Source organism: Emiliania huxleyi (assembly GCF_000372725.1).
Source record: "Emiliania huxleyi CCMP1516 unplaced genomic scaffold EMIHUscaffold_47, whole genome shotgun sequence".
Lineage (NCBI taxonomy): Eukaryota > Haptophyta > Isochrysidales > Noelaerhabdaceae > Emiliania > Emiliania huxleyi.
Genome location: NW_005198467.1, coordinates 46615 through 56465, shown reverse-complemented (window position 1 = coordinate 56465; position 9851 = coordinate 46615). Strand labels below are relative to the sequence as shown.

The window sequence follows — 9851 nt, the reverse complement described above, 5'->3', positions numbered from 1 at the left end:
AAAGGCGTGTGTTGCTGTCGGTGGCAGATTGCCACAGGGACGCCGGCGCTTCGGTGCGTGGCTTCGTCACAATTTTCCACCGCTCAACTTGGAGGCAGTGTGTCTAGTAGCGTGCTACACCTATGACGGCGGACCTCACTGGGGCGCCGACGTGCGACGACCGTCTGGGATCGAAAGACGAAACCGCGTCCTCCAGGAGCTCGTGCAGTCTGCAGAGCGCGCTCCGGAGCTCTGTGGCGGAAAATTTAAAGGGAACGTGGTGGCTTCCCACCGCCTCTGTATGTGCCCAATAAAGTGTTAACACGACCCTCGGGCAGCAGGGGGTATGCCGCGAGCGCACGGAGGCACAGTTAGGCCGCCGTGATATCGCCCTTCCGGGCACCCCGTTTCGGTAGCCGTTTAGGGGTTAATAGAGTTTTTCTTTTCTTTTTCGTTTGATTTTGTCGTGTGTCATCTCCATGTCCATGTATGTACAACAATAACATCTCATGTCCTGCACAAACAGTAGTCAGCACCTCGTGCGGCCCACACGTAAACTCTCGTAATCCACCGCGCTCCGCCGCGGCTGCCGGAGAGCTGGAGGTCGCCACCCCCTCACTGTCACATCCTGTCACTTCTTCGCGCACCGGACCGCCCACCCCTAGGCCCACCCTCGCCCTCCCCGCATCGCCACACACTCAACACGCTAGTCTGCGCCCCAGCCCTCTCCCGGCCCGACCCGCCGGTTGATCGAGAAGTATCCCTGCTGCGTGCGCACCACTCTGATGGAGGCGCAGTTGCCGAAGCCGGCAAGCTCGTCCATGCTGTGCGGGAGCGAGGCCGATGTGAGGCCGAGTGGGGCCGAGTGAGGGAGGCTGGGTGGCGGCGGGGGTGGTGTTGGGGGCGTGCGGCCGAGAGGCCCGCAAGGGCTGTGGCGGGGAGTGAGGGCGAGGGACGTCAGCGAGGCCTGCCTGCAGAGAAGGTCGAGGGACTCGTCGGCCGCAGAGTCGCCCTCTGCGAGGGGCGGCCCCTCAGGCCCCTCGCAATAGAGCACTTCGAAAGAGCCGAAGGGCGGCTCGAGCGGCCCGAGCAACTGCAGCGGAGGCGCACTCTCGAGCGACACGCCCAGCGCCTGCCTCGGCAGCAGCCGCACGCCCCGGATCTTCAGGTCGACGGTCGCTGGCGCGCCCTCGCGGCGAGCAAAGGAGGTGACCACGCGCTGCTGCAGCCGGTCGCCCTTGAGGTTGGAGAAGAGCGAGGTCGCCCACTCACGCGGCTCATACTCGATCACATTCTCGATCGTGCCCTCTCTTTCGCTGATCCGCTGCCCGATCCGCGAGCACCGCACGAAAGGCCCCGCCTGCGCATCGAGGCCGAGGATATCGGGCGCGTCGGTGTACACCAGCTCCCAGTCGCCGCCGATGTCGGGGACGGCCTGCTGCGCCGGCGCGGCCTTTGCCAGCACGTCTATCGCCGCCGCCACCGCTTTTCGGTCCGCAGGCTTTGCAGAGAAGCCGCGGTTGAGCGGCGCGATTGCGTCCAGCAGCGCGGCTCTGGGAGTCGCGACAGCAACGGCGGCGAGCACGACGGAGAGCGCCATATATATATATATTGTCGGGGGTTCCTCTCGGCGGTAAATTTCGCGGCTGTTCGAGGTCAGACTTGGCAAACCCCGCAAAGTGACCCGTTTTCCTCCCTCGCCGCCACCTCCCTCGCCGCCAACCCCCTTGCCACCTCCCTTCCTACCCCCTCCCTCGCCACCCCCTCCTCCCCCTCCCTCGCCACCTCCTCCCTCGCCGCCTCCTCCCTCGCCATCCCCCCCCGCACCTCCCCCTCCCTCGCCACCTCCTCCCTCGCCGTCTCCTCCCTCGCCGCCTCCTCCCTCGCCGCCTCCTCCTTGGCCGCCTCATCCCTTGCCGTCCTCGCCGCCCCCTCCCTCGCCATCTCCTCCCCCGCCGCTTCCTCCCTTGCCGCCTCCCCCCTTGCCGTCTCCTCCCTCACCGCCTCCCCTCGCGCCTCCTTCCTCGCCGCCTCCTTCCTCGCCGCCTCCTCCCTCGCATCCTCCTCTCTCGTCTCCTCCTCCTCTACCTCCTCATCCCTCGCCGCCTCCTCCCTCGCCGCCTCCTTCCTCGCCTCCTCCTCCTTCGCCGCCTCCTCCCCCGCCGTCTCCTCCCTCACTGTCCCCTCCCTTACCACCTCCTCCCTCGCCGCCGCCTCCTTCGCCGCCTCCTCCCTCGCCGCCTCCTCCCTCGCCGCCTCCTGCCTTGCCGCCTCCTCCCTCGCCGGCTCCTCTCTGCTAGCCTCCCTGCTGGAGTGTATGCGCCGGCTAGAGCCTGTCTACAACAAAACAAGATTTCCTGGCCGGTCCGGATTCCGCCTCATCGTCCTCGCAGCCGCCTCGGTTGCCACCTCCGCCCTCGCCACCCCCGCCCACGCGGCGCCCGTGATACGGGGCTGGGGGGGGACCGGACGAAGCGGAGGCCGGGCAAGTCTCGAGCAGCTGGGACCCGCTCGTGATCGGTGAGGAGGATCCGCTCCACCATCTACAGATGCGGCCGCGCCTTCCCGAGTTTAGTGAGGAGCAGGAGGAAGGGGAGGGCGAGCCGAGAACAATAGAGAGGCCACGGGTGCGGGCGCGACTCGCTGACCAGGGAGAGCCGGCTCGACCTCCCGGGGAGGGGTGGCGACATGATCCAATGCCGCCGTCCTCGCCCGGGGCGACCCCGGCCGGGCCGTCGACGCTCTCGGAGGCTGCGGTACCAGTCGAAGGCGAAGCGGAGTCGAGGCCTCAGCCGAGGAAGAGGCATCAGAAACGACTACAGAGGCAGTCTGGTAACGCCCGGAAGGCGAGCAAGGGACCGGGACGAGCCGAGGGCTTGCCCTGACGGGCGAAGGAAGGGACCCTGGGACCGGAGTCGGGCGGGCGCACATGAGGCGTGTCCGTGTACGTACGTGGAATACAGTGTTGTGTGTCCGTTAGCTCCGAGTAGAGGGGGCGTTCTGCAGTTAAGGGGAAACCCGGTACACGGAACTAACCCTCGGAGACCCGTGTTTACTTTAAGGCCCTTGCCCTGCGAATGCGCACCCCCCCTAGCTAGGGGTCAGGGCTCTCTAGCCCGTAGCCCGATCCCGATCATCCGGCCCGCTGGGTGCGCTTCTAAGCTCCCCGGCCCTGGATGTGAGGCTGCCGACTGCACTCCAAGTGCTCCAAACCCAAAAATACCTGGGATTTTCCGGGTATTTTCGGGTATTACCCGCACTGGACACTAGAGATCGTCGTGGGTCACTGCCAGGCCTTCCTTACTGTTGTTCAGTCGGCCTAACGTTAGCTACTGTTGTTGGGGGGGCCCACTGTTGTTCTGTTGTTACTGTTAACACTAGCAACATGCTGTAGGATGGACCGGACAGGGGGTGAATGTCTGTCTCGACTCTCGTCGTTGAAAATGCCGTGTTGGTCGGTTCCCTTCAGCCCCCATCCGCCCGACCCGGGCAGCGGCTAGAGCCGTACTGACCGGTAGGGGGCCCGGGTGACGGTGTGGGAAACGCCCCGCGCCGCTAGATTAGATCCTAGTACACACCGTACCGCACCACTGCTTCACTGTCTCACCGTCTGACTACTGTCTCAGGGTGCCCACGCAGCACGCAGAGAGCATGTCCTCGTTCACCCAAGCGTGGTGCTGTTGGAAGAGGGCTGTGGCGTCCGTGCCGGCCGCGTCGAGAAGCGTGTCCACACCTCCCGGGTGGTACCGGAGGTAGGGCGAGACGTTGTACACCTTGCCGCGAACCGCCATCCACGAGTCCTCGGGCGTGGTGTGCGAGGCCACGTCGGCGAGTGACCACTTCGGCCACGCCTCCTCCTCCTCCTCGTCGAGCGGCCCGACTCCGCCGGTGAGGTCCGCGCCCCTGCTCAGCCGCAGCCACGCGGCCAGGCCGAAGCCGGGCTCGAGCACAACTTTGCCGCGAGCCTAATCAGTAAAGGTAGTTGATTAGTAGTGAATTAGTAGTGACTTAGTAGGGCTCGAGCACAACTTTGCCGCGAGCCTTCTCGAGCCGCCCAAGGCGCGGCGCTGCTTCTCCCAGCCTCGCCAGCTGCACAGCCTCGCACGCGATCCCTCCCGACGCGCACGCCGTCTGCCGCACGACCCGCCACGCGCCGGGCGGGTAGCGGCGCGACGCCTTGACCACCGCGGCGGCGACGCCTAACGTCGATGTTCACTAACGACTCCTTGATGGCTCATTCCCAACACCTCGACGGCCGCACCGCGGCCGACGCCTCCCGGCCCCGCGTTGCCGACGAGCAGGCAGCGGCCGCCGGGCCGGACGAGCACCGCGAGGGCGGAGAGGAGGGCGCCGACGTCGAGCCGGGCGTGCAGCATCCTACTCATGCCATCTCGTGTGGTGGGTGGTGCTGCACCCCTCCCTGGGCGTCGAGCCGGGCGGTGCAGCGTCCCGGACGGCAGGCCGGCTACGCATCTCAGGAAGTGTCTAGGAAAGGGCTAGGAGCTGTCCCGGACGGCAGGCCGGCTACGAATTAACTGCCAATTGACTACTAATGAACTACTGATGAACTACTAATTAATTGGGGGGACCCGAACGGCAGGTCTAGGAAGTGTCTAGGAAGTGTCTAGGAGCTGTCCCGAACGGCAGGTCGGCGAGCACGCAGTCCACGCTCGCGCGAGGGAGGCCCACCTCTCCCCCCAGCCGCGCCTACTCCTCCGAGCGGCGCGTCACCGCGCGAGGGGCCGTGGAGACGGCACTCATTTCCCCCCCGCCCCGCGCCGCGTCGCCGCAGTGCACCGTCACCCTCCCGCGCAGGCGCGGCGCGGCGGCGGCGGCGTTTGCGCGCGCGGCGTCGCACGCCGCAGGGTCGAGGTCGACAGAGTGGGCGGTGACGGAGGCGAGGAGCGCCGCCTCGATGGCGAGGATGCCTGCGCGCGGCGCGAGGGCTGTGGAGAGAGAGTGAAGAGAGCTGTAGGGAGAGAGAGAGTGCGCAGGGGCGCGTGCCGACGCCGCCCGTCGGGTCGAGGAGAACCTCGCCGTCCGCCTACCGGGAGACGGCTCCGGGGAAGCGTCCGAGGGGGCGAGTCGAGGCGAGCAGGGCAGCACCTCGCCGCTCGCCGGCGCGAGGAGGCGGGCGAGCAGCGCGGCCCTGTGCGGCCGCATGTGCGCCCGCTCTCCGCGCACGAGCCACTGCCTCGGCTCCATCGGCAGCGGGTCTGACTTGCGGGGCGAAAAGGGAGGCAGCAGCGCGCCAATCAGGAGCGAGCGGTTGACGAGCAGCGCGAGGACGCACACGTCGGGGGCCTCGAGGTCGACCCGCCACGAGGGCTGCAGCGCGCTGACGGCTGCGCCGAGCGCGCTGCTCAGCGCGCGGCTGTCAAAGTCGTGCTGGCCGGCGCGGAGCGAAGCGATGCGGAAGGAGGGCGCGGAGGGGGGGAGAGGAGCGGCGTGCGCGGCGTGCGTGCGCATCGCCGACCGCCAGCGCTCCTCGCTCACGCTCCCAACGGCGGCGGCGAGAACGTCGCCATCCTCCACCTCGCACCGCACCACGACGGCGAGGGCCGCCTGCAGCACCGGCGCCGAGAGGGCGCGCGCAGCGAGCGGCTCTTGCCGGGACGCGACGAGGATGCCGAGGCCACCCGCCGAGCCAAACGACTCGCCCTTTCGGGCGGTCGGGGCGGGCAGCGCGCTGGCCCGCAGCCCGCACTCGCTCGCGAGGGCGTCGAGGGCGACAGACTCGAGGCCTGCCGTCGTGAGGAGGGCGTAGTCGTGCATTAGGACGACGGCAGCGAAAGCGCGTCGCAGGCGAACGCCACGGGCGGTGACCGAGCGATATGTAGCGCGCGAGAGGGCGCAGCTTGGGCGCCAATACGCATTTTCTTATTTGCCCCAGGGGGTCTGAACCTCTGGAAAAGAAATTCGCCCCGTCGAACGAGGCTTTCCCATCTTCGCTGGTTCGCCGAGGCTGGGCAGTCTCCGCCGGCCGCAGCCCGAAGACGCAGCCTTGCAGAGGACGCGTTAGCGGTCAGATGGGTCCAATTTTGAGCCTCGGAGGAGCTCCCGTTGCCTCACGGCGGCTGCTAGACGAGGGCCGGACGCCTCTCAGGCGCCGGCGACTCAACTTTGATCCGGCGGCCTATTTATTGAGGGTGGCTTCACGACTCCGGCCCTCGCACGCGCCCACACGACCCCCTGGACCGGCCTGTCCGACCCACCCCTCTCGACGCGCACCACGCGCCCGACGCAGGAGCCGCGCGGAAGTCGGCGCTCGACGTCGCCGCTCGACCTCCGCCGCGAGAGGCGTCTCGCGGGGCCTGTTCGAGCGTAGTCAGGAGCGCCGCCGCTCCCCCTGGCCATGGGGCACGTGCGGGCCCTTGCCCGTGCCGCCCGTGTGCCGACACGGACCGTTTGACGCCGTCGGTTCTCTTCACACTCGCCCGCGCCTTCGGCCCGCCCGCCACGCCTCCCGCCCCCCGCGGCGACGCCCCGCCAGAGCGATTAATTGGCCGTCGACCTCCGTCCCCTCGTCTGCAGGGGCCGCTCTGCTGACTTGAGCTCTCCGCGGCGCGATTTCTGCAGTTGAGATCGCCTCCCGCCCGCCTCCCGCCCGCCTCGCGTGCCTCTGCTCTCCCGCCCCGCCCAAGCGGCGCCGCGCACGCGAGACGCCCTCTCGAGGCGGAGTCCGTTCAATGTCGCGCTAAAAGCGTGATCGCGTCTCGTTTACGGTGCATACTCACAACCACGCACACCATGTCCCGCTCAGGCTCCTACCGGATAATCATACCCTCCACGACACCGGCGTACATGGCGACGGTCCCGTGCACCGGCGCCGTGCCGAGCCGTCCTCCTGCTCGGCAACCAGCTCCGCCGTGTCTCGATGCCGGCAGCATCCGGTGCGTCGCCGCCGGCGACACCGCCCGCTGCGGCGAGTGGCATGTGCGGTGGCGCGCCCTGCTGCGTGGCCGCCGCCGGCTCGGACGTGGCCGCGGCTGGAGCCGGGCCTGGGTCGGTCGCGGCCAGAGCCAAAAATGGAGCGCAGCTAGGGCTGCGCAGCGAACAGGAGCGAGTTCGCGCTGCGGTGCTCAGTACGGCGAGTTCGCTCTGCGGCCTGCTCGGGCTTTATCTCTCGCGTCTCGGCTGCGTTGGCTGCTAAAGTCTTTTTTATCGGTGCGTTTTAGCTGTTTTAGCAGCAAACGTCCGAATTCTGCAGCGATGACCGATCTGGGAGGCTTTCCGGCTTTGCCTTTTTTTGGTCTGGCTGTGTGGTCTCACAATTGGGTGCGAGAGACGGTCTCAGACCCAAAGAGAATGCAGAATCTAATGTTTTTTCACACACAACACAGACACAGACACTGCGCTCCCCTCAGCTCCCGCGCTGGCAGGGAGACGCGAGCCCTGACGGAGTCCGGTGGTGGGGGCCCGCCACGCAGCTATAGCGCCGCCCTGCGCTGACATGGTTCGTGCTGAGCCGCCGCCGCCGCTCGCTCTCGAAGAGCGTCGCGCTGCTGCCCGTTCCCGGAGCGCAGAGCGCGAGTTTGGTGGTCAGGGCCTCGCCTGAGGGGGGGGGGGGAGTGAGGACGTCACCGAGCGGGTGGGGCTGCCGGGAAGGTGGTGGGCGGGCGTGGATGCACCTCAAGTACGAGCGAGTAGCGGAAAGACCGCCCGCTACTCCGGCGGAAGAGTGCTCCCCCGCCGCCCCCTGGGTCACCCCGAGTGACCTCGCAGCCCACGCCGTGAGGCGCTGCTGCTGTCAGGGGATGTTGGGGGCGTGCAAAGCGGCTGGGAAGAGACGGCCAGGCTCCTCGCGGGCAAAAGACTGACGTGGCCGCCGCATTCAGCCTCCGGCGGGCCTCCGGCGGACGCCTGCGGCGTGACGCTCCGCGCGAACAGCCCCGTCTCGGAAGCGCTGCGGGACGGCCTCGCTTCAGCGTGCGCCTGCCGGGGTGGGGTGGTCACCAGATGAAATCGCGGCCGCAGCTGCTTCGAGGGGTGATTGAGGCCGGGCAGGAACGGCTTCTCCCGAGGTGCCCGCATCGAGTAGGCCGACGCCACAAGCAGGAGGGCTGCGTGGACCTCCTGGGCCTTCTTGGTCGGGTCGCTCCTCCTGGCATGGCGCTCGGCCTGCGAGCACGGGCGGAGCGAGCGGTGAGCGGGCATTGTGCCGCCGGGCGGGGAGCTCCGTCACCCTATCGCGGAGCTCTGGTCCCGCCCCTGGGCCGGGATGCGACCCACAATAAAACCCGTCCCACCCGAAGCGCATCTGCCGGGAACGGCCTCCTCGAAACGGAGGCGCGGCGCGGGCGGCGCGCGGGGCAAACGGGCGCACCTTGGGGGCTCCGAGGGGCTTGCGGACGGGCTTTCAGGCCAGCCGCGGACCGGCGCCGGGTTCTCTCCGCGCCGCGAGCCAGGCGGGGCCGAAGAGGAGGACGGACCGCTCAGTCTGCCATCGTGGCTCTGTGGCCCCCCAGAGACCTCGCAGGCAGGTTCAGACCCCCTGATTTGCCCTCTCTCGGGTGGAAATCCGTGTGGGTAGCGGGGGAGGATTGGTGTGACGCGATCCACGCAGGCGTGTTTTCTGGCGAGTTGTGCTCAAAGAATTTACAAGGCGCACGATGTGAGGTTAATGACTGACTCCAAGTGCTCCAAGGGTCCATTATTAGGACATCGGCTATTAGCACACCTAATAATTGCACTATTAGCCCCTCTGAGCTAATAGTAGCACTATTTGAAATCGCTATTAGCCTTTTCCTCATTATGAGGCTAATAGTTTGACCAGTGCGCTGTTTCTTTATAGGCGTCTCGCAGCTGCGTATTCTCGTATTATCTTCGAGTAGTTGCGTGGGCGGTACGTATTCTCGTATCAGTAGCTAGTGTCGTGTAGGAAAAGGCGATCCGCCTCCGAATCCCGGGCGGGCTGGCTGGCAGCCGTCGCCAGGGGGGGGGGGCCGTTGCGGAGTGGGAGACGGAGCCGCTCCGAATCCCGTAGAAAAAAGAAAACGGAGGTTATCGCAGTCAAAGCTGCCCGCCCCCCGCAATTAAACCACCATAAAGATCAGTCTGCAGGGGCTCCAGGCCCCAAATGACGTGTGAGTGTTAGAGTTGTTTGGTATTGCTAAAAATCTCTCTCTCTGAGACGGCAAACCGCGCCATTCGCTCTCACCTGGCAACCCTGTCTGCACGTCTCGCGCGCGCGCGTGAACAGGGCTCCAGGCCCCAAATGATGTGTGAGTGTTAGAGTTGTTTGGTATGCTAAAAATCTCTCTCTCTCTCTCGAGGTTCTCGAGGTGGATATCCTTTGGCCGCGTTGGGTAGCGAGGATTGGTGTGACGCGATCCACGCAGGCGTGGTTTCTGACGGCCGACCGTCCTCAGTGCACGGAGTTGCCCCTTCTCCGACTGCCCCGGCTAGTTCCCGAGGTCGCGCGGGGCTGACCCCTGCGTCCCCCGAGACCTAGCGCGGGTGGGTTGGAGGGGGCTCGCTGCAGGGAAGGGCTGTGTAAGAAGCCGATCCCCGTAGTCCGCCCCGCTCCTCCCCATCGGGCCGCATAAGCGGCCGCGCCTCGCAGATTCGTTTCTCGCGCCTGGGTCAGGCGCGCGGGGCATCCCCCGGGTACCTCGATGAGGTGACTTGGACCACTAAGAATTGGCTGGGGCTGCAGAAGCAGCGTATCTCGGTCGTCTATCACACGGCAATCGCAGAACAGGTTGTTTGTGAATGAGCTTGCCTCATGGCGGGGGCGGGCGGGTGCACGGAGCTAAGTGCCTCGCCGCCCTCGCAGGAGTCCCCCCTCGGAGGGGGCCGGACGAGGCGTACCCCGAGGGCCCCACTCATTCCTTCGCAGTGTCCCTGTCACTTCCCCGCCACGTGATCAT

At 66.8% G+C, this 9851-nt stretch overlaps 3 protein-coding genes across 3 annotated transcripts; 1 reads left to right on the top strand and 2 right to left on the bottom strand.

The window, feature by feature from the left end:
• Nucleotides 1-685: 685 nt before the first annotated feature.
• EMIHUDRAFT_211140 (hypothetical protein) lies at nt 686-1579 on the bottom strand (the record flags this gene model as incomplete). Its single annotated transcript, XM_005767983.1, has 2 exons — nt 686-761; nt 972-1579. 2 exons carry the CDS (start codon nt 1577-1579, stop codon nt 686-688), a joined length of 684 nt encoding a protein of 227 aa, XP_005768040.1.
• Nucleotides 1580-3593: 2014 nt separating this feature from the next.
• Nucleotides 3594-5754, bottom strand: EMIHUDRAFT_103141 (hypothetical protein; the record flags this gene model as incomplete). The annotated part of the gene is made up of 5 exons (XM_005767982.1): nt 3594-3944; nt 4075-4178; nt 4241-4356; nt 4838-4907; nt 5028-5754. 5 exons carry the CDS (start codon nt 5752-5754, stop codon nt 3594-3596), a joined length of 1368 nt encoding a protein of 455 aa, XP_005768039.1.
• Nucleotides 5755-5918: 164 nt separating this feature from the next.
• EMIHUDRAFT_356332 (hypothetical protein) lies at nt 5919-7190 on the top strand (the record flags this gene model as incomplete). Its single annotated transcript, XM_005767981.1, has 3 exons — nt 5919-6311; nt 6514-6557; nt 6743-7190. A coding segment is annotated over one exon (216 nt), but the record flags the coding sequence as incomplete, so codon positions are not given.
• Between the last annotated feature and the right edge of the window lie 2661 nt (nt 7191-9851).